The 24,195-nt window shown below is 36.4% G+C and overlaps 1 protein-coding gene across 3 annotated transcripts in view; it reads left to right on the top strand.

Annotated features, from left to right (window-relative positions):
• HEATR5B (HEAT repeat containing 5B) overlaps positions 1–24,195 on the top strand; it is a 101,822-nt gene that overhangs the window by 57,650 nt on the left and 19,977 nt on the right. For all 3 annotated transcript variants that reach the window (XM_044925824.2, XM_006056844.4, XM_006056842.4), the window contains 5 exons: positions 1,172–1,411; positions 2,195–2,446; positions 6,861–7,042; positions 9,568–9,636; positions 18,852–19,031. In XM_044925824.2, coding sequence (XP_044781759.2) covers positions 1,172–1,411; positions 2,195–2,446; positions 6,861–7,042; positions 9,568–9,636; positions 18,852–19,031 — 923 coding nt within the window. The remainder of the gene's footprint in view (positions 1–1,171; positions 1,412–2,194; positions 2,447–6,860; positions 7,043–9,567; positions 9,637–18,851; positions 19,032–24,195) is intronic.

Below are 24,195 nucleotides of genomic sequence, written 5' to 3'. Positions count from 1 at the left end.
ATACTGGAAGTTCAGATTTTTTGAAAGTTTGTTGTTCAGCTTAAACAGATGTCCAGCATAAACCCTATTGTTGGTACAGATGACTTAGGCATACTCAGCCACTTTTATCAGGAAATCATGGGGCTCTCTTGAAACCCAATCCCCAGATGTAAGTCAAGGACTAACTGTGATATCAGACCTTCATAGGGTAGTCTGGGACCTTCTAGGGTAACTCTTCAGTGCATCTGTAAATATCACAAGAGTATGCAAAAGAGGTGTTTTATCAAGGAAGCAATACCAACATATGAAATATCTTTAACCTCTAATGATTAAATAGTTACATTTTAATACAGTCATAAGATAGCATTTTTCTTCTATAAAACTGAGCAAGATTAAAAATTATGATTTTAACCAGTGTTGGGAGAGGAATGAATAAAAGAGATTTCTTATACTGCTGGTAGAAATGTAAAGTCACACAAATTTCCTTGGAGGATTTTTTTGTCAGTGTATCCTCCAAGTTTTCAAACTGTACTAACCCTTTGACCCAGCCTCTTTCAGGAATTCCTCCTCAGTGGTTAATCAGTTAATGTACTCAAAAGTCAGTGATTTGCTATATTCATGTAAATTCATGCTGTGGAAGTCTAATTCCTGCTAGGGGAAAATATTCACACTATACTGCTAAGTGAAAAACAGACCTCTGTGCTTCATCTCTCTAGAATGTTACTTCCTCAGAACCTTCCATTTCCTGTTGTCTTTGAATTCCCCTGACTGTGGCTGTTTTCTGCAAGCCTCTCCTTATGTCTCCTATTATGTCTTTGGAGTGATTCAGTTTCAATTTGTTCAACCAACATATACAGCAATAATTTTTTCAGATGATTAAATCTATTTAAAAATATATCTTTCCCACATTTTTCTTGTTAAAATCGAATATATTTATCAAGTATTCCCTGGAGATTTGTTTAAAATACTGTAGGTTAATCTGTTTTAAAGAGCAGGGTTTTTACTTTCATTGTCAGATTAAATTCTAATTCTAAAAACATGTAATTTGGAGACCGTAGTTGAATTGTGTATATAGCTAACTGGTTTTGTTGTTATTGTGAATTTACATGTAGATCATGGTCTTTAACATAACTATTACCACTAGTATACAATAAAGTCCTATACAAGTTCATTTGAAATATTTGCTTTTCAGATGTTAGTCCTTTTGCCCCTGGAGCAAGTTCTCGAAGTGATATCCATTGCCGGCATCAAGGTGTTAATATAACAGAAACTGGTCTTGAGGGACTTCTTTTTGGAATGCTAGACCGGGAGACAGACAGAAAATTATGTTCTGATATCCATGATACTTTGGGACATATGCTGTCATCGCTGGCTGTAGAAAAGCTTTCTCATTGGCTAATGCTTTGTAAAGATGTCCTAGCAGCTTCTAGTGGTATGTATTTAATATATATATTCTTAAAATAAGGAAAATTATTTATTTTTGTTACATATCTATAGATATATACCATATAGAGATATACATACATATATTTAAATTTGAGCCTACATTTTTAAATACTAATAAGTTATAATCTATAAATCCCTGTAAAGGGATTAATTAAGGTTAAATTATATTACCAACTAATGAACTCTGATTATTTTTTGGCAGATAACTAAGTTCAAACTAATTTTCATATATTAAAATCCCAGATTACTGTCTTGTTCAATATAAGATGTAGAAGTAGTGAAATATGTAAATATTTTTGTTATTCTTTCCATGGTTTTTCATTTCTGTTTTTATTTTTTTTAATTAAATATATTTAACGAGAAATTTTATTTTACTATCATAAACAGATCAACAATCATACCTTTCATAAAAATAATTATTGTGAAAGTACATGCAAAGGAGACAAAACAATATTATTGAATTTCAAAGTGATATCTGATAACTGTTTTTATTATTTATTTTAATTTTTATACAGTTTTTAAAGGTTACTTTTCATTTACATGTATTACAAAATTATTGCCTGTATTCTTCGTGGTGTACATCACATCCTTGAGCCTGTCTTACATGCTTTGTACCCAGTCCCCCTCTTTGGTTTTTTAATTGATTCTCTAAAAAGAACCTTGCCAATTCTACTGGTTTTAAATTAGATACCTTCAAACAGTGCTATATCTAAAGCATCATTTTTGCTATACGTGAGGTTGTTATAATGTGCTTTTGCTCTTGTTACAGATATGAGTACTGCAACTCCCTTAAGCAGTGGAAAAGATGAGGAATTTGAGAAGAAAGATGAGATGGATGATGATACCATGTTTACCACACTCGGAGAAGAAGATAAATCAAAGCCCTTTGTGGCACCTCGCTGGGCCACTCGAGTATTTGCTGCTGATTGCCTGTGTCGAATCATCAATCTGTGTGAGAATGCAGACCAAGCTCACTTTGATCTTGCCATGGCACGTTCTGCTAAACTACGAAACCCTACAAGTAAATCCAGTACTTCTTTTCCCCAGAGTATTTTTTTAATAGGTTTGAAATATTTTACTGCTTTGTAACATGCTTTAGACTGTGCTCTTCATTTATTGTAAGTTTCCTTGCTTTTTGCCTTTGTTTTTTGTCCTCTGTACATACTGTCTCTCTTCTGATCTCTGTTTGGAAGGTAAGTTGAGGAAAGCGGGCCAAAGTTATATATCTGTCTACCTTAAGATACATTCATCTTAATCATTTATCCTAAGAATAATGATGGCCCTAAGCATAATGATGACAGTAACGTGTTTCCTTGGTACCTTATCCTACTTTTAGCAAAAGTTTAAGGTGAATAAATACAGTGCATTTTGCAGTCCCCAGCCATGGAGAATGTCAGAGTTTGTGAATGCCATGGCAGATTTTAAACTCAGATTTCAGAAATGCTATTGCGTATTTTTGAAAAGGTGAAATTGTTTATCACTGAAACCTTTTACTTTTTGATCATTTGTAAGCTTTTATACCATATATCCCCTGGATCAGATATTAAATGGAATTTACAGAGATCATCAGATTTAGTATTTTCACTTACAAATGAAGAAATCCAGAGAAGCTGAGAAAGTGGTAGAGTAACAGACTCTCTTATCTTATGCTTTGTTGTCTCTTCATCATCCTGTCATTTTTTTAAATATCTGAAGACATCGTATGTATTATCAGTATTGAGGTCTGTATGTTAAAAATGCCTCCTAGTTTATTTTATTGTGTGTAAGAAGCAGTAATGGATTAAAAAACAAAAAGTAAAACAGTATTACACTGTGTATAAAATGTGAATCTGATATAGGATACCAGTAAAGCACAATATGTTGTGAACATTGTCTTTAATCATGTCATTCATCAAATAGTCAGCAAAACTTGCTCTTTGCTGTCCATTGGGGATCCAGAAGGAAAAAAATAACAGTCTGTGCTTTTGAAGATGTTCTAGTCTAGAAGATAAAGAGACAAATTTGTCACTCAAATAATTATATTTCCCAGTAGTGGAAGGATAGAGTACTTTGGGAACATAAAAAATTGCTATTCATTTCCTGAAGAACTAGGGAAAACCTCAAAGAAGAGGTCATATTGAAGCTGAATTTTATAGGAAGAGAGAGGGTTTTCCAAGTAGAAGAGGCTGGTTGTGTTAGTCTTCTGTTGTTATTGTAAGAAATGACTGTAAACTTAATGGTTTAAAATAACAGAAATTTATTAAGTTATGGTTCTGTGGGTCAGAAAATCCCAGGGTGTTATAAACCTCTGTTGTTCAGTCATCCAGTCGTGTCTGACTCTTTGCGACCACATGGACTGCAGCACTCCAGGCCTCCCTGTCCCTCACCATCTCCTGGAGTTTGCCCAAGTTCATGTCCATTTCATCGATAATGCTGTCCAGCCATCTCATCCTCTAATGCCTTCTTCTCCTTCTGCCCTCAATCATTCCCAGCATCAGGTACTTTTCCAATGAGTTGTCTGTTCACATCAGATGACCAGAATACTGGAGCTTCAGCATCAGTCCTTCCAGTGAATATTCAGGGTTGATATCTCTTACGATTGACTGGTTTGATCTCCCTGCTGTGCAAGGGACTTTCAGGAGTCTTCTCCAGTACCACTATTTGAAGGCATCAATTCTTTGGGATTCTGTCCTCTTTACGGTCCAGTTCTCACAGCCATACATGACCACTGGGAAAAAACCATAGCCTTGACTATACACACTTTTGTCGGCAGAGTAATGTCTCTGCTTTTCAACACAGTGTCGAGGTTTGTTATCAATAACCTCTATCAGTCCCCTAATTCTTTCCCCATTTGGGGTTTCTGCCCAGTGTCCTTCCCTCTCTCCCCACATTAGGCATTCATCTCCTTGGATTTGGGGAAAAGTTAGAGGTCTTGATTTGAGAAATGTTATAGGTAGAGATTGTGAAGAGAAGCAACCACAGCACTTTGATTCTGGGATCAATTGCCTAGTTTTTCATTGGCAGATTGATATAAATTGTAAATTAGGTGACAGAATACAGAAGGAGTAATGAGTTTTTATTTACTTTTGAGTTGGCATAATATGAATAGGCTCATTTCAGTCCAGTTTCTTCTGCCTTGGAAATTTCTTCCCAAATTCTGGTAATAGTTTATTATACCTAGTTTTTATTGGTGATGTGTTTTTTGCCTGTCTTAGGTGAGGAAGCATTGGGAGCCAGAAAATTTTTTTCTCTCCCCTTTACTTCCCTTGCCCAAATCAATAGATACTCTTTTTCAAACTTAAAATTCTAAAATTGGTAGAATTTTAGGTAGGCAGATGAAAAATTTGGAAGATACCGGTAACCTTCACAATAGCAAAAATAATAAAAGCCTTTTAAAATAGAAGTTGTTTGGGGATCAGAATTGCCACAGAGTTGCCACTGCTTCAGAAAGTTTGAGGATCTTGCAGCCTCCTGAAGAATTTTAGAGTTCTTGAACCTGATAAATTCTTTATATAATTTCTGTTGCTATGATGATCATTAAGTTCACCGATCTTTTCTTCTTCATTATCTAATCATTGCTAATCTTATTCAGGGTATTTTTTACTTCAGATATCTTTTTATATCTCTGGAAATCCCATTTGGGTTTTATTCATCTTTTATTTAGGCAATGTGTTTATAATAGCTGCTTAAAGGTCCCTAACTGAACTGAACTGAAAGGTCCCTATTGCTAATTGTGTTATCCTTTTCATTTTTGGACCAATTTCTATTCATTGCATTTTGTTTTTATTTTCTTAGTCATGGGATATATTTTCCTGCTTTTTTACATCTGTAGTAATTTTTTACTAGTTGCTCAGTTCAGTCGCTCAGTTGTGTCTGACTCTGTGACCCCATGGACTTTAGCACGCCAGGCCTCCCTGTCCATCACCAACTCCTGGAGTTTACTCAAACTCATGTCCATTGAGTCAGTGACGCCATCCAACCATCTTATCCTCTGTTGTCCCCTTCTCCTCCTGCCCTCAATCTTTCCCAGCATCAGGTTCTTTTCTAATGAGTCAGCTCTTTGCATCAGGTGGCCCAAGTATTCGAGTTTCAGCTTCAACATCAGTCCTTCCAAAGAATATTCAGGACTGATTTCCTTTAGGATGAACTAGTTGTATCTCCTTGCAGTCCAAGGGACTCTCAAGAGTCTTTTCCAACACCATAGTTCAAAAGCATCAATTCTTCGGTGCTCAGCTGTCTTCACAGTCCAACTCTCACATCCGTACATGACTACTGGAAAAACCATAGCCTTGACTAGATGGACATTTGTTGGCAAAGTAACATCTCTGCTTTTTAATATGCTGTCTAGGTTGGTTATAACTTTTCTCCTAAGTAGTAAGCATCTTTTTATTTCATGGCTGCAGTCACCATCTGCAATGATTTTTGGAGTCCTCCAAAATAAAGTCTGACACTGTTTCCACTGTTTCTCCATCTGTTTGCTATGAAATGATGGGACCGGATGCCATGATTAGTTTTCTGAATGTTGAGCTTTAAGCCAACTTTTTCACTCTCCTCTTTCACTTTCATCAAGAGGCTCTTTAGTTATTCTTCACTTTCTGCCATAAGGGTGGTGTCATCTGCATATCTGAGGTTATTGATATTTCTCCTGGCAGTCTTAATTCCAGCTTGTGCTTCATCCAGCCCAGTGTTTCTCGTGATGTACTCTGCATATAAGTTAAATAATCAGGGTGACAATATAGAGCCTTGACGTACTCCTTTCCCAATGTGGAACCAGTCTGTTGTTCCATGTCCAGTTCTAACTGTTGCTTCCTGACCTGCATACAGATTTCTCAGGAGGCAGGTCAGGTGGTCTGGTATTCCAATCTCTTGAAGAATTTTCCACAGCCTGTTGTGATCTACAAAGTCAAAGGCTTTGGCGTAGTCAATAAAGCAGAAATAGATGTTTTTCTGGAACTCTCTTGCTTTTTTGATGATCCAGCGGATGTTGGCAATATGACTCGGGTTCCTCTGCCTTTTCTAAAACCAACTTGAACATCTGGAGGTTCACGGTTCACGTACTGTTGAAGCCTGGCTAGGAGAATTTTGACCATTACTTTGCTAGCATGTGAGATGAGTGCAATTGTGCGGTAGTTTCAACATTCTTTGGCATTGCCTTTCTTTGTTGACCAAAAAATTACAGACTCCATTGGGGAAAGTTATGGTAATCAGTTATTTTGCTTCAAATGTCATCATACATCCTATAATATCATCCATGTTATCATATTGTATAAAGGTTTACCACAATTCTTCAGAAATTATGATATGGAAACTTTCTTGAAAGTATATCTTTTTTATTTTTAAACTTGGTATAACATGTTGATCATAAATGCTTTTTAAAACATTCATTTTGTATTTTTTTTATTATTACACTTAATTTTGGAAATGTTTTCCTTTTTGCCTTCTATTTTTATTTTTAGATGACCTCTTGGTACTTCATCTCTCTGACCTAATTCGCATGGCATTCATGGCTGCAACCGATCATAGTAACCAGCTGCGGATGGCTGGTCTCCAGGCCCTCGAAGACATTATCAAGAAGTTTGCCTCTGTGCCTGAGCCAGAATTCCCAGGTCATGTGATTTTGGAGCAGTATCAAGCTAATGTGAGATATTTTTTGTTTCAAAATTAAAATTGATCGTTTGAGTGAACACTAAAGTGAAACTCCCCTGGAGAAATGTATCTGGACCTGTAACCTGTTTATTCATGTACCATGCTTATGTTTTTTTCCCCTTGTCCGTTACATAGTTAGGATCAGTTCACAGCTGAAGAAATCATAATATAAAACGTGTCACTATTTTTAAGTCATGAGGTAGTATTAGTGATAAAACTAGAATAGATGTTCCAGCCTGGCTTTCCATTCTTGTGTTTAGATTTTTAGTCATGCCATTTTAAAGATAAAAGGAACATTTAAAGAGTGTTGTGGATTTACTGCTATTGTTTTTATATGTCAAGACTTGATAAGCATTTTTAAAAATAAAAAGCAATTGTCTCTTGTATACTGAAGGATAAATTAACTTTTAGTAGCAATGAAAACTATTACCAAAAGAACTGGGTATTTCAAAAGATTTTTTTATACTCTAAACAGAGATATACTTGTTTCTCCTGAAATTTATACCTGTATTTATGTTCTTCAAAGGAGTCACAATAGGGACTTCCCTGGTGACCCGGTAATTAAGATACTACACTTCCACTGCAGAGGGTACAGTTTCCATCCCTGGGCCACCTGCATTGTCCCCCCTTCCCGCCCCCCAAATAAAAGGATGCACAATGGATGTAATCCTAGAAATGGTGGATTATGTGAAGGAGAGAGAAACTTGTTAATAAGAAAACAATAAACTATTTTTTTCCTCTGTGATTATACCAAAATCGTGGCTTCAGTCACATTGTACCTCATCTAACATCTATGCTCAAACATATACAAAATTAAAAAGTGTGGATAAAGTATAGTCCATTTTTTTCCATTATAAGTATAGGTAAAGAAGTTATACTTTGTAGTCCAAATGGCTGTAGAACGCTTTTATATAATGCTGCTGCTGCTGCTGCTAAGTCGCTTCAGTCATGTCCAACTCTGTGCAACCCCATGGACTGCAGCCTACCAGGCTTCTCCGTCCATGGGATTCTCCAGGCAAGGACACTGGAGTGGGTTGCCATTTCCTTCTCCAATTTACTCCCAAATACCCAATTTATCAGAATGGTCTTTTTTTTTTTAATCTTCCTATTTAGAAATAATTAAAACCTACAGAAATAATTGCAAGAATAGTACAAAAAAGACCTTGTCTTATACCCTTCATCCTTCATTCACATTTGCCAATTGAGAATTTTGCCTCATTTGCTTTAACATTTTCTCTTTCTCTCTCTGCTCACAACATGCACTCTCTCAGCTTTTTTTTTTTTTCCCTGAGTTGTTTAAAAGTAAATTATCAAAATCATGTATCTTTACTCTTGAGCACTTTAGTCTGCGTTTCCAAAAGACAAGAAAGTTGTCTTACATAACCACAGAACAGTTACCAACTTTAAGAAATTCCAAATTGATGTACTACTTTTATATAATCTGTCATATTCCAGGTTTATCAGTCAACCCAATAATATCTTTTATAATATATTCTTTGTCCTTCAGTGTGAGACCTAATAGCACCTCTGAAGTACGATTACTACAGTTGATCATTCAAATGCAAATACTGGTTACTTGCCATGTGTGTTTAGTCACTGAGAGGGACCCTTATTTGATTTCCAACCTCCTGTTGATAAGCCTTAGTGACTGAATCTCTAGTGTAAGGGGAGAAATCTCAAATTAGGAGTTGACTATATCTAATTCCTTATTCACATCATACACACTAAATCTAATATAGCCAAGAATCTGTGACTGATACTGGCTTATTAAAATAAAGTAGTAAGTAGAGTGGACCTGGTTAGTACTTGGCTGGAAAACTAAAGCTCATATTCCTTCATTTATTACTCTGAGAGCAGTACATAAATTAGTATTTCTTAAGCAACTTTCTTTTAAGACATCTTGTTTTGAAGTGAAATGATTTTTAAGGTCTTTAGTGACTATGTGAATTTTTAATACTACTCAATTATTTAAGGAAATTGAGCCTTTAACCTCAGTTATATGAGATTTGTCCATGAGGTAAATAAACACTGTTAGAAATATGTTCAAGAATATGTAGACAGGAGAAAAATAGCAATTTTCTCTTATCTGTGGGAACTTGTGGCTTTGTTAGAAAATCCCATGTACTATTAAAAATAAAAAGAAACAAAATTAATTGCTTATTTGGTATAAGATTCATACAGATTAGATAATGATAATCTCCTGGAAAGCAAAAGAAGAACGGTATGATTGAGTTTATTGTTATCAAAAAGAGAGATAAGAGACGTGATAAAAAGGAAAGGAACAAAGATATGTTTTGTGTGTTTTCATCTCCAAAGACATAAGAGATTTCCTCAGTTCAGTCCTTCAGTCCTGTCCGACTCTTTGCAACCCCATGGACTGCAGCACGCCAGGCTTCCCTGTCCAGCACCAACTCCCGGAGGTTACTCAGACTCATGTCCATCGAGTTGGTGATGCCATCCAACCATCTCATCCTCTACTTATCTTTAAAAATAAAATGCTTGTACTCATTTTTCTAGGTGGGCGCTGCTCTAAGACCAGCCTTTTCACAAGATACCCCATCAGACATAATAGCAAAAGCTTGCCAGGTAAGAAGAAACATAGAATTTTCTATATTCATCTTCTATAAATTTATAGATACTTTAGAACTTCACTTCCAAGAGAGAAAAATCAAATAGTATTAAGTTTTATCTCAGAAATACAGCAGTGACGGTTTCCTTTTTTATCCTCTATGAAATGATGAAGAAGTAACTAATCACAACTTAAAAAAAAATTTTTTTTTGCTGTAGCTGAGGTCACAACTTTGGAATACATAGCACTTATGTTGTCCTATAGTAAATGGAGATGTAAAAGTCATAAGATGGACTAGAGTAAAATCTACAATAATTAAAGAATATATAGTAATGGTAAATAGGTAGTAAAAAGGTTTTTTTTGACCACAGGTTGTAAAAATTCTACAAATTTCTGTGTATTAAATATCCTAAGGACAATTTTGCAATATGGCAATTTCATTGCAAAATTAATCCCAGGGGATTATTCTCAAACTATTGTATCTGAAGAGAGTTACAAAAGTACATATGTTCCTACCCCTTCAGTAAGTTTGTCTTTTTCATGCTCCATCCTGAAAAAGGCTTTGTGCACTAAGCTCTAAACTTTCAGAAAATCTGATTCTTTATCTGCTAACCTAAGGATAGAAGAGAAGCAAGTCTGCCCTTCCCAGTTTTCTGGAGTACAGGGCTGTAATCCATCTTTATTGCTTAGAATTCATAGTCAAGCGATATGTGGCCTCTGTGCAGAGAATGTCCTGCTGTTTGCAATGACAAGTTTGAAATTCTGACATTAATCTCTCTGTTGATAAATGAGTTGTCTCCTCCTCCTGTTAGTGTTTATTTCTTTGAAACCTGCTGTCTTAATGGTGGTCTTCAGAGACATGAACTTCTCCCACCAACAGCAGACCAGAGAGAGATGAGGGAGTGTTGTTTAAGACGGAAGCTTGGGGATCATGGTACAAACCTTGGAGGTAGAGTAGGTAAGCCATTTGGATCGGGATACTGGCACACAAGCATCAGAAATTGCAGTCAATGTATAAAATAAATGTATCATGGTAGTGTTTCAGATTGTGATGTTTAAACACAACAAAATCTCCTACAAAGCTCCTGATGATCAGAAAAGCAAAGGTGATTAGAACTTCATCTTGTGAATGATTAGTATGAAAATGCCATGTTAGTGAATTTGCCTTAAACTTATTTCTTAGATGGCCATGCTTTCTCTGTAAGAAGTGTCTTCTTTTCTAGTGGCAGGCTTAAAGTTTGACCACCTGTCCTTCTGTTTCTGGGTAGAAACCTGCTTTTGAAATAGCTGGAGCCCTGGGTTGCAAGCTCCTTTCATTAAGGTTACCGAAGGAATTGGCTTTGGGCAGGTGATGAATCTTGGCATCTCTGCTGGTTTACTAGAGTAAAATCATGTTAAACCTGAAAATCAAGTATTAATAATTCTGAGAAATTATAGGAAAACCCTCAAATGTTTTCAATTAAGGACAATTGAGGACAGTAATCAGTAAGGTAATAAAAAATATCATTTAAAGCAGGGTTGGAATCATAAGCATAATATGTACTTTAGATATTTTATTTTAACCTGAAGTTTATAAGTGTGCATTCATTCACTACTCTTTTTCTTTTTCATTCTCCACTCTTTTGATACGAGGCCAAAGTCTTTCCTTGTAGTATGATTTCATTGATTCAGTGTTGGCTTTGTCTGTCTTCATAAACCATATCCATAATGCAGTGTCTGTAGTTTCTGGTTTCATTTTCTTTAAAGTGGAGAAAGTACTTAGGTTTTTGCAAGGCAAACAGTGCCAGATTCTTGATTTTTGATAATTTTCCTGAACTTTACTTAGATTTCTACCAAAATTCAAAGTATCAAGTATCTCCAAAGTATTATTTTCTTTAGGAATAACAACTTTTATTTTCACACTTATATTTAATTATTTTTGCTTTAAATTTCAGTGTATTTGAGCGTTGTGTGACTGACTTTTTTTTTTTTTTTTTTGCCATCTGTATTGGTAATAATCAGTTTTTAAATGTCCCTATTGAATTTTATTTAATTTAGTTTTGAATTCTTAGAGAATAAGATTATAAGAGAATTAAACAATTTACACATATATTTACTCTTAACTTTTTAAAAGTTTTAAATATAGGAATACAACCGATTAACCCAGTTGAATATCCAGATGCTCTGAAAACCTGAAGCTTTTTCATAATTTATTTGGTAACAAAACCTGAGCTGACTGTATTCACTCAGCCCTGACATGAAGTTGAGTGAGATAATAGTACTGATTGATCTCAATTAGTGTGATTCATAGTACATTTCATTCTGGAAGTATCTGTGTGTTAATTATGGGATGCTGCTACACATCTTGCTTAATCCCTTAATTAAGTTCATGTACCTTACTACTCTTTAGGGTATAACGTTGTGAATTGCACAACACATTACCTAAGGATTTCAGGTGGGAAAGTGAGGACATATATACCTGCTGAGTGAAGTGGGCACTGTCAGACCTCTTCTCTCATTCAGTAGGTTGTCTTTTTGTTTTGTTGATGGTCTCCTTTGCTATGCAAAAGCTTTTAAGTTTAATTAGGTCCCATTTGTTTATTTTTGCTGTATTTCTTTTGCTTTAGGAGGTAGATCCAAAAAAAAATATTGCTGCAGTTTATGTCAAAGAGTATTCTGCCTGTATTTTCCTCTAGGACTTTTATAGTAACAGGTTTTACATTTAGGTTTTGTGTTTTTTTTTAATTTAATTTTATTTTTTAACTTTACAATATTGTATTGGTTTTGCCATATATCAAAATGAATCCACTACAGGTATACACATGTTCCCCATCCTGAAGCCACCTCCCTCCTCTCTCCCCATACCATCCCTCTGGGTCGTCCCAGTGCACCAGCCCCAAGCATCCAGTATTGTGCATCCATTTTGAGTATATTTTTGTTGAGTTCAGTTCAGCTCAGTAGTGTCTGACTCTTTGCAACCCCATGGACTAGTTGGATCTCCTTGCAGTCCAAGGGACTCTCAAGAGTCTTCTCCAACACCACAGTTCAAAAGCATCAATTCTTCAGTGCTCTGCTTTCTTTATAGTCCAACTCTCACATCCATACATAACTACTGGAAAAACCATATCTTTGACTAGATGGACCTTTATTGGCAAAGTAATGTCGCTGCTTTTTAATATGCTGTCTAGGTTGGTCATAGCTTTTCTTCCAAGGATCAAATGTCTTTTAATTTCACATCTGCAGGCACTGTCTGCAGTGAGTTTGGAACTGCAAAAAATAAAGTCTCTCACCGTTTCCATTGTTTCCCCATCCATTTGCCATGAAGTGATGGGACTAGATGCCACGATCTTTGTTTATTGAATGTTGAATGTTAAGCAGCTTTTTCACTCTCCTCTTTCACTTTCATCAGGAGGCTCTTTAGTTCTTCTTTGCTTTCTGCCATAAGGGTGGTATCATCTGCATATCTGAGGTTATTGATAATTCTCCGGGCAGTCTTGATCCCAGCTTGTGCTTCATCCAGCCTGGCATTTTGCATGATGTACTTTGCATGTAAATTAAATAAACAAGGTGACAGTATACAGCCTTGATGCACTCCTTTCCTGATTTGGAACTAGTCTGTTGTTCCATGTCCAGTTCTAACTGTTGCTTCTTGACGTGCACAAGGTTATTTTTTTGCATATGGTTTTTGTATATGGTGTTAAAGGATGTTCTGATTTCATTCTTCTACATCTAGCTGTCCAGTTTTCCTATCAACACTTATCGAAGTGACTGTCTCTTCTCCATTATATATTCTTTCCCCCTTTATCATCGATTAATTGACTGTAAGTGTGGCTTATTTATGGGCTCTCTGTTCTGTTCCATTGATCTCTGTGTCAGTTTTTGTGGTAATACTATACTATTTTGATGACTGTAGCTTTGTAGAATGGTCTGAAGTCAGGGAGCATGATTCTTCCAGTACTCTTTTTCTTTGTCAAGTTTGTTTTAGCTATTCTGAATCTTTTGTGTTTCCGTATAAAATTTTAAATTATTTGTTCTAGTTCTGTGAAAAATGTCATTGGTATTTTGATAGGGATTGCATTGAATTTGTATATTGCTTTGAGTAGTATGGTAATATTAACAATGGTAATTCTTCCAAACCAGGAACACAGTATATCATGCCATCTGTTTGTATCATCTTCAGTTTCTTTCATCAGTGTCTTATAGTTTTCCAAGTACAGGTCTCTTACCTCCTCATGAAGGTTTATTCCTAGATATTTTATTCTTTTTGATGCAGTGGTCAATGAGTTGTTTTCAGTTTCTCTTTCTGATAGTTCTTTGTTAGTATATAAAAATGCAACAAATTTCTGTATATTAATTTTCTTTCCTGCAACTTTACTGAATTCATTGATGACCTGTAGTAGTTTCCTGGTAGCATATTAGAATCTTCTATATATAGTATCATGTCATCTGCAAGCAGGGAGAGCTTTACTTCTTGTTTTCTAATTTGAATTCCTTTTATTTCTTTTTCTTCTCTAATTGCTATGGCTAGGACTTCCAAAACTATGTTGAATAAAAATGGCAAGAGTAGATATATACTTGTCTTGTTCCTAATCTTAGAGGAAATTCTTTCACCTTTCACTGTTGAATATGATGTTAGCTGTGAGTTTGTCATATATGACCTTTTTAAGTTGAGGTTCCTGCTGTGTTCACTTTCTGGAGAGTTTTTTTTTTTTTACCACAAATGGATTTTGAACTTTATCAAAAGTTTTTTCTGTTATCTAGTGAGAGAACAGTTTTTATTCTTCAGTTTGTTAATGTGTATCACACTGATTGATTTGTATATATTGAAGAACCCTTGTTATCCCTGGGATGAATCCCACTTGATGATGGTGTATGTATGACCTTTTTAATGTGTTGTTGGATTTGGTTTGATAATATTTTGTTGAGGATTTTTGCATTTACATTCATCAGTTATATTGACCTGTAATTTTCTTTTTTTGTGGTATATTTGTCTGATTTTGGTTTCAGGGTGATGCTGGTCTCATGGAATGAGTATGGAAATGACAGATTTTTAGTCAAGTTGTTTCCATTGAAAAATACTGATCTAAGGACTTCCCTGGTAGTCTGGTGGTTAAGATTCCACACTTCCAGTGCAGGGGGCACAGGGTTGATCCCTGGCCTGGGAACTGAGATCTCATATGCTGTGTGGCATGGCCAACAAAAAAAAGTACAGATTTTAAAAGCTAATAACTTAGAACTCATACACAAAACAAATGGTAGACAACCTATTGAATGGGAGAAAATAATTGCAAATGCTGCTGCTGTGTCACTTCAGTCGTGTCCGACTCTGTGCGACCCCATAGACGGCAATGCACCAGGCTGCTCCGTCCCTGGGATTCTCCAGGCAAGAATATTGGAGTGGGTTGCCATTTCCTTCTCCAATGCATGCATGCATGCTAAGTCGCTTTAGTTGTTTCCTACTCTATGCGACCCTGTGGACAGCAGCCCACCAGGCTCCTCTGTCCACAGGATTCTCTAGGGAACAATACTGGAATGGGTTGCCATTTCCTTTTCCATTTGCAAATGATATGACCAATAAGAGGTTAATATCCAAAATATATAAATAGTTCATACAACTCAACATCAAAACAAACAACCAGATTAAAAACTGGATGGAAGTATTGACTTGCCGGGGTCCAGCCCCAGCTGATCCAGGGTATTCGAAGGAGAGACGGCTAGGCGAGGGTCAGGGAACAACTGCTTAATTAAACGTTAATTAAGGATATAAAGAATAATAAGATGAGGATAGCTCAGTAGGAAAATTCAGTGGAGAAAAGCGGCTGAGTAGCTTGGTTTACGCGGGGGACCAATAAAACTTCAAGACAAGAAGCTTGCTCCACTTACGTAGGCCGCAGGCGTCCTTCCGTTCTCCCGAAGGAGAGGAGACACTGAGGCCTCCCCGGTCGGATCTTAGAAGCCCAGGCATAATTAGTAAGCATGGTGGGTTCCGCGCTCCAGATGGAGACTCAACCAGAGTGAGAGAGAGAGAGAGACATGGGAAGACCAGTCTTTCGAGGAACTGATCCCAATTCTGTATTTTCCATGGTCTACTTTTATACACTGAGATGTTATGCAAAAGTCACGCGGGGTCAGCAGTCCTGACTTTTATCAAAGTCAGGTGCTTCATACAAATGTATACAGAGGTCTTAGGGGTGTTACATCATCTTCTGGCCAGGGGGCCTGCTGACAATTTACGACCCTCTCCTTGTGACAGCGGTCAGTCAACCAGGACACTTATTTCTCCAGGGGTGATTATTCTTAAAACAGACGCCACCCAAATAAAGTTACATTCCTATAGGGTGAGGGTGTAGTGGGTTTTAGTTAAGGAAAGAATTTACTTAGCCTAAGGTCTAACGTGATTTATATCAAACGTTAATACTTATTTCTTCTATATATTCATTAATGTGTGTAAGGGCAGGGGATATGGAGACTTAGCAACAAACATTGGCTCAACAAATGAAAAACCCTTCACCAATACAATTTCTAATCAGCCCATTACACTTATACTAATAATTTTCTAACTTTTCTAAAGAACCTGTTTTTAGAAGGTTTAAAGCATCTTGTGCCTCTCATGGTTGGGAGGCTGTGAGCAATCACATGTGGCTGGACAAGCCTGTCAGGCAGGCTAGAGAACCTTCAGAGGAGTTTGTAGGTTAAAACACTCTTGTCACGCCCAGGGGTTTTTATCAACTGGAGCTCTAGGTTAACTCCTTCTCCGAAAGAGGTGGTGGGGGACAGCCCCCCGTAAAGTCAGAGGTGTAGGTGAGAGCACAAAGTAGTAAGGTAGGCAGGCTCTGGTTATGGGGGTAGACGCTCGAGAATTTCCAGGGGGACTCCTGAGGCTCGATCCCGCCTTTGCGTATGCCGAGCCTCCTTCCTCATGACCTTTGTCATGGGCGGAGTGCCTTACGCTGGCTCCAGGCAGTGATAGAATTCCAGTTGAGCTATTACAGATCCTCACTCAATATGCAATATGCCGGCTCCCGGCATTGACTAGACATTTTTCCAGAGAGAAAATGCAGATGGCCAGTAGGCACATAAAAAGATGCTCACCATCACTTATCATCAGAAAAGGAAAATCAAAGCCACAACTAGGTATCACCTGACACCAGTCAGAATGACTATCATAAAAAAGAAAAATACAAAAATAGCAAACATTGGTGAAGATGTGGAGAAAAGGGAACCCTCATATACTGCTGGTGAGAATGTAAGTTGGTGCAACCACTGTGGAAAACAGGTTCCTCAAAAAATTTTAAATAGAGTTACCTTGTGACCCAACTGAGTTTATATCTGAAAAGAACAAAAATACTAATCTGAAAAGAGTCATGCACCTCAGTGTTCCTAGCAGCATTATTTACAGTTGCCAAGATTTGCAAGCGGTCTAAGTGTCTATCAGCAGATGAATAGATAGAGAAGATGGAATGCTACTCAGCCGTAAAAAGGAGTGAGATTTTGCCATTTGCAGCAACATGGATGGACTTGGAGGGCTTTATGCTAACTGAAAAAGTTCAGAGAAAGACGTATACTGTCTGCTGTCATTTATATGTAGAATCTAAAAAATATAACAAACTAGTGAATGTAAGAAAAAAGAAACAGACCTTTAGACACAGAACAAACTAGTAGTTACCAGTGGGGAGAGGGCAATTTAGGGGTAGGAGCAAAATAAAAACCCTAGTAATTAGGAGATTATGTGAAATCATAGATGAAAATTGTGAAGCACAGTAGAATTTAAAGAGTCTTTCATTTAATTTAAAAAAAAGTTGGCACTATCAGGCAACCCCTTCTTTCTTGACATTCTTCCTTTGTTTTCAGTATCACCACACTTGCCTATTTTTCCTATTGCTTTTCTGGCATTTTCTTCTCAATTTCTTTCATTGTTTATTTTTACTCTCTCTCTCCCTTAAGTTTAATTATTTTTCCTGTGTTTTATCCTTATTGATCTATCATTATCCTTTTTTTTTAATACGTGTCCTTGAACAAAATTACCTAGCACTTTAGCGATCACTTTTGCCTGGAGAATTCCTAAATCTACTTAGTTACCTTTGTCTTTGCTCCTGAAATCCAGACCCAAGTTTTCAACTGCCCACAAACTCAGCATGTGATAATTTAGTTCATAGTCAAAATCATGCTGCTCTGAAACTTCTCATCTCTACCACACTCCTCTGTATTCTTAAATAGTTGTATCACCTATCTTCCATTCATCCAAGGTAGAAGCTTTGACAATCAAAATTTGGTTGTCATCACCTCTCACTGTTTACATGTCCCTGCTTTCACTCCCTAAAAGTACATAATTAGTTTTCAAACCTTGTGATTTCTACTTCCAAGTCATTCTCAAATGCCTCTCCCTTGTCATTTGATTCCATATCATCTCTGTCCAGTGGTGTTAAAATAGTCATGTAGCTGAACACAGTGCTTACTATCCAAACTCATGTTTTCCTGTGTTTATTGATAGTATTTGAGCAGTTTTCCTAAGGCACAATTCTAATATTCCCCTGCTCAGAAGCCTTAGAAACTCATGACTGCCTGCAGAAAAAGTCTGCTAAATTCAGTTCACATGGAATTTAAATTGGACTGTAACCTAATCCTAGTTAACTTTCCTAATCTTTTTTCTTCCTCCACCAAACTCCTATCTGTATACACAAAACTTCCTGATATCTAAATATTCCCATTTCTTGTGCTAGAATTGATCTCTTCTTTCTCTCTTCTTAAGTGTAGTATGGCAGTCATAAAATATTCTTATGTGTTCATTTAATCTGTGTTTAATCTGTGTTTACTTACTTACTTGAGGAGAGGGACTAGATTTTTTTTCCCTATACTTTTTTGTTTCTTTTAAACTTCTCTGTATAGCTCAGAATAACCTTTGACTATAGTAAACAGAAATGTTGAATTAAAGAATTACTTGTGACTGAACTGATTTGGCTGCAGATTTTTTTCTGTTAAAATTTTTAGGAATTTAGATAGTGGAAACATGGTAAGTAAATATTGTTTTGTTTTCTACATAGGAGTATAATAAGTTCCATACTTGCTATTCATTTTTTATTAAAAAAAAAAAAAAGCATAGCATTGAAGGATTTTGTTTTGTTCATTGGTTTTGTTCTGTATTGGTTCCCTCTAGGAAAAAAATCATATTAACGCCAGCCTTTTATATGTTTAATCTTAACTTTTTAATATAAAAATAAGAGTTCTTTTTTTTTTTCTCCCCCGCTTTGGCTAGGTGTGTAGTACATGGATTGGCAGTGGAGTTGTCAGTGATCTCAATGATCTCCGTCGAGTACACAATCTGCTTGTTTCTTCCCTGGACAAAGTTCAGGCCGGAAAAGGATCTTCCAGCCAACTGTACCGAGAGAGTGCTACAACCATGGAAAAACTGGCTGTTCTCAAAGCATGGGCAGAGGTAACGGCAGCCTATTGTTTTTAACTGTTTCTCCATCCATGAGAAAATGTTCCCTTCTCTAATAGGTAAAAAAATTTTGTTTGGTTTTTGTTTTTTTTAAGCTGACCTTTGGTATAGAGTGCTTGAAAAAAATTTGCTATTTGCTTTCTCACTGAAATACATATGCATTTATGTCTCAAAAGAGCTCATATTGAACCTTTGAAAATTAGTATTTCTAATTAGTGTTTTTTTAATTTATTTATTTTAATTGGAGGCTAATTACTTTACAATTTTGTGGTGGTTTTAGCCATATGTTGACATGAATCAGTTTTAAAACATCTATATTGAAGAAGACCTCTTCTTACTTACTATGGACAAATTAAGTGGAGAAAACCTACAAATAATAAAAAAATAGAAAAAATCATGCCAAGAATCTTTTATTTGATTAAATTTCAGGAGACTTGCTGCCACTCATTGATTAGGCTGTAAGAGTTTTTTTTGTTGTATGTTTTGTTTTTTTAACAGCTGTTTTTACCTCTTTTTATGCCCACATTATTTTTAAAAATAATGATACTGTTTTAATTTCACTTTTCTAAATCCCTTCTGCTAGTTACTTTCAAATTCTTATCTTCTGCATTTGGGTATTTCAAGTATCTCTTTATTCCTTCCACTGCCAACCCAGTATCTTACTTTCCTATTTCCATGGTTATCAGCAGCCTGTGACCACCCTGCAGGCAATTGCTGGCTCAAAGCATACAACACCCAGATGATACAGTTTCGATAAAGGACCTCTGGGGGTTTGTGGGTTTTTTTGTCACAGAAGAAAAAGAAGGGAAAATTAGAGCAATAAGATATTGTAGAAATTAGTTTTCTTTCTGTTTTTTAGATCAAGTTGTTTTCATAGAGTATCCCTGAGTGTTCATTTATTTTCACCCTGCTGCCATCTTTTGTCTTAGACAAGTAAAATAACATTCACATTGATAAAATGTTTGTTCTTACCAATAAGATCTTATCAAATTAATGCAAATGTATAATTTTAAGTGGAAAGTAGTGTTAGAAAGATACTTATAATGTGATTATTTTCTCACTTTGAGATTCACAGAAATTCTTTGTTATTTTCACATATCTAATTTTTAACTAAATGTTACTGTAGAAATTACATTCCAAATGATTGAATGATTTTTATTTTTAAAAAATCTTTCAAAATTGTTGTTAATTCTCCAGCCCTATTCATGAATTTCCCAAACATAGAGACAGTTATGTAATTGGATAAGACCATTTGCCAGTTAGCTGGTTCTCTGCTGAATTGCATGAATGTGCTTGATTTACCTACTAGGTAGTCTGGCACAGTTCAATATAAAAAGCATTAAATGTTGAATCACAGACCCTACAGCAGGTTCTGTCTCTATAATTCACCATCTTTGGTACTTTGATCAAGTGAGTTGATCTCTCAGATACTCAGTTTCTTTATCTAACATGGAAGTACAATAATATTTTCTAAAGTGACATGTATTAAAAAAAAGCTGAGCATTGTAACTGGCACTGAATAGAAAATAAATAATTACTTTTAACAAGTTGGAGAAGGAAATGGCAACCCACTCCAGTATTCTTGCCTGGAGAATCCCATGGACGGAGGAGCATGGTGGGCTACAGTCCACGGGTTGCAGAGTTGGACACGACTGAGCCACTTCACTTTCACTTTAACAAGTTAGAAGAAAACTTCATATAACTAATTTATTAATGCACATTTTTGTTTGAAACTCTTTTCTTATTTTGGGGTAACTTGGTTCTATAATTAAATAATTTACACTTCAGCCCTCAGCCTATAATATTGTCAAGTAAATCTTTTCCTTGCTTAACTTCCTTTCCTTCATCTTTTTACCTCAAAGGCCCAACATATTCTAGATTTCTCTGTTCAGGATGTATCTTTGCTTCTACTTTTTACTCAGAAAACAGAGGATGTTAGTTTTCCAGCTTCTCAGATTGTTACCCTCAGGTCTTGAGATCTATGTGAGTTGATAACTGTCCTTTTACCTGTGTGACCTTGGGTGAATTATTTACCTGCTTCTCTAAACCTGATTTCTTAACCCTAAAGCATGGATAATGCTGCTGCTGCTGCTGCTGCTAAGTCGCTTCAGTCGTGTCCGACTCTGTGCGACCCCATGGACGGCAGCCCACCAGGCTCCCCCACCCCCAGGATTTTCCAGGCAAGAACACTGGAGTGGGCTGCCATTTCCTTTTCTAATACATGAAAGTGAAAAGTGAAAGTGAAGTCACTCAGTTGTGTCTGACTCTTAGCAACCCCATGGACTGCAGCCTTACAGGCTCCTCCATCCATGGGATTTTCCAGGCAAGAGTACTGGAGTGGGGTGCCATTGCCTTCTCCGGGATAATAATTATGCACATTTCATAGAATTACATGGTGAAGTAAATGAGACTTCATTGTGAAGTAATAAGGGTTTTGTTCAATAACTACCTTATTTATATGCTCAGTGAATGTTGCCTGCTGTTATTAGTATAATTATTATTATTATTTTAAAGTTTTCCTCTAATCTAGGATTCCCTTTCCTCGATTTTCTTTCCCACTCTAATTCATTCAACAAAGTGTTAAATGAGCATTAGCTCTGTGCCAGGGTAGCAGTTGATAATACCGTAGTGCACAAGCCAGATGTTCTACACTTACTGAGGAAAACAAACTAGTGGACAAGTATGTGAGTCAAAAATAATGAGTGTTACAGGAAAAGTACAGACTGTTGTAAACACACAGCAGAGGCACCTAAAATACTCTGGGGGTTCAGAAGAGGCTTCCTGGAGAGAGAAACACTTAGGCTGGGACCTGGAGCATGAGAGCAGATGTTAATAAGCAAGAGTCTGAGGAGGAGACTATTTCAAGCTAAGTGCATTCAGTTTTACCCCACTTCTGTATCTCTCCATCTCCCTCTGCATGCTCTTCCTCCCTCCTTCCCTTCGTTGTCCCCAACTCAGCTTCCTCTTCCACTCACTCTCCTCTTCACGTCCTTGACTGTTGAGTCACCCACTTCTCAGTCCCCTGCAATCTAGGTTTATTCTCACCACTCCACTGAAATGACTAAAGTTACAAATGATACAATTCTCCAAATCACTGGACACTTTTCAGTCTCTGTCTGACTTAGCCTTTCTGCAGCTTTTGATATTGTCTCCTCTGGAAACTCTTTGTTTTCTTTGACTTCCTGACCCCACTCCCTTGCTTCTCCTGTTTTCTTTTCACTGTTCATTCTTAGCATCACCTGCTGGCTTCTCTTTGCCTGCCTACCCTTTAAATGTTGATATTTTTCTTGTCATTTTTCTTGCTCTTTATGGGTAATCACATCTACACCCACACCCTGTAGCTTTCACCCGTGTGTGAAATATGCTAAATCTAATTTCCTGCTCAGACCTCTCTCCTAAATTCCATACTTTTAGCTATTTATTAGACATGTAGTAAGTACTGTAGTATTTACTATTGAAAAAAATCTGCTTACAAGTGGACCCACACAGTTCAAACCTATGTTGTTCAGGGGTCAACATAGTATAGCCAAACACTTTTCTAAAACCACACCCATTGGTTTACCAGTTTATCCTAAGGAATATCGAGAATATACACAGATTCTGTTGTGAGGATGTTTGTTGTGATGTTGTTTATCATTCTAAAGAGAAGGAAATACATGTATTTCTTGATCCAAAGATGATGGTGTTAAATGAATAGAAAATTGAGTTAAAAGTTACAGACAAACATATTATTGTTTAAAAGACTGAATATGTATATACAATGTGTCTAGCATGTTAACAGTATTACGTCTGGGTTGTAAGATTGTTTCTGGCTTTATTGTGCATCTGATTTTTCTATATTTCTTGTGTACCTTCTCGTAAGAAAAATAAACCCCAAATTTTTTACAAAAACAAGTCAAAAAATATATTTTCATATTGCAGGTAGCAATGTAAAATATATGCCCCTTTTAGAAAGCATTTGACAGTGTCTGTTCAGAGCCATGGAAGTATTTATAATCACTGACCCAGTCATTCCATTTCTGGGATTTTATCTGAGGGAAGAATATTCAAAATATGAAAAAGAGAGAAGTTAACAAAAATATTTGTTTGGAACATTCATAATGTGAAGAACTGAACACCTTTGTCGTTGAAAACTATGCCTCATCTTCTAAGATTCCCAGGGCTGAAAAGAATTTTTAGAAATATAAAATGTCAACTACAGGAAAACTGTTAGGTGTATAATGTCTTCTATTAGTGCTATTAAAAATAATAGTTATGAAGACTAGTATTTATATGGAAATCCTTTTATAAACAGTTAAGATTAAATACAAAATTCTCTGTACAGCAAAATTACAGCTCAGTTGGAATGTGAAAACCTGGAAATTAGGATTATGAGTAATTTTATTAACTCATTTTTAACTTTTTATGGTGTACTTTTAAATTTTTATTTATTTATTTTATTTATGGCCATGCTGAGTTTTCATCGCTGCTCAGGCTTTTCTCCCATTGCAGCGAACGGGGGCTACTCTCGAGTTGTGATGCGTGGGCTTCTCATCGCAGTGGTTTCTCTGGTTGTGGAGCACAGGCTCTAGAGTGTGCAGGCTTCAGTAGTTGTGGGCATGGGCTTGGTTGCTCCGTGGCATGTGGAATCTTTCCAGATGAGGGATTGAACCAGTGTCTCCTGCTTTGACAGGTGGATTCTTTACCACTGAATCACCAGGGAGGCCCACAGTATAATTTTTTAAATAAAAGTTGAGGAAAAATACATACATCTGACCTTTAAATCCTGCATTGACTCCACTTGCCCATTACCAACAGAGTAAAATCTTCAGCTCCTTCTGCCTTGTATTCTATGTTCAGTCTAATACCGAACACTGGGAATTTCCTTAGAATGCCTTGCTGTTTCCTATCTCTTGTGCTCTTGCTCTTGATACTCTGTCTGCCTGGAATCCCTACTTCCATCTTTGCCTGTCAACAGGTGAACTTTTTTCTTTGAATTGTGTCTCGCCTTTTCATAGTCCATTAAGATTCTTTATCTTTCATGTTCCCTGTGATTCATTCATTACACAGACCACGAGTGTTCATTAGGTGCCAGTCAGTGGATGTGGTCACAGCTCATAGTGAGATGGGAAGATAGGTCATTTAAAACAAATTTTAAAAAATGTCCCTTCTCCTATCC

This window comes from Bubalus bubalis, chromosome 12, assembly GCF_019923935.1.
Source record: "Bubalus bubalis isolate 160015118507 breed Murrah chromosome 12, NDDB_SH_1, whole genome shotgun sequence".
In the NCBI taxonomy this organism is placed as follows: Eukaryota; Metazoa; Chordata; class Mammalia; order Artiodactyla; family Bovidae; genus Bubalus; species Bubalus bubalis.
The sequence above is the reverse complement of the archived record's forward strand: the minus strand, read 5'-3'. Positions and strand labels throughout refer to the sequence as shown.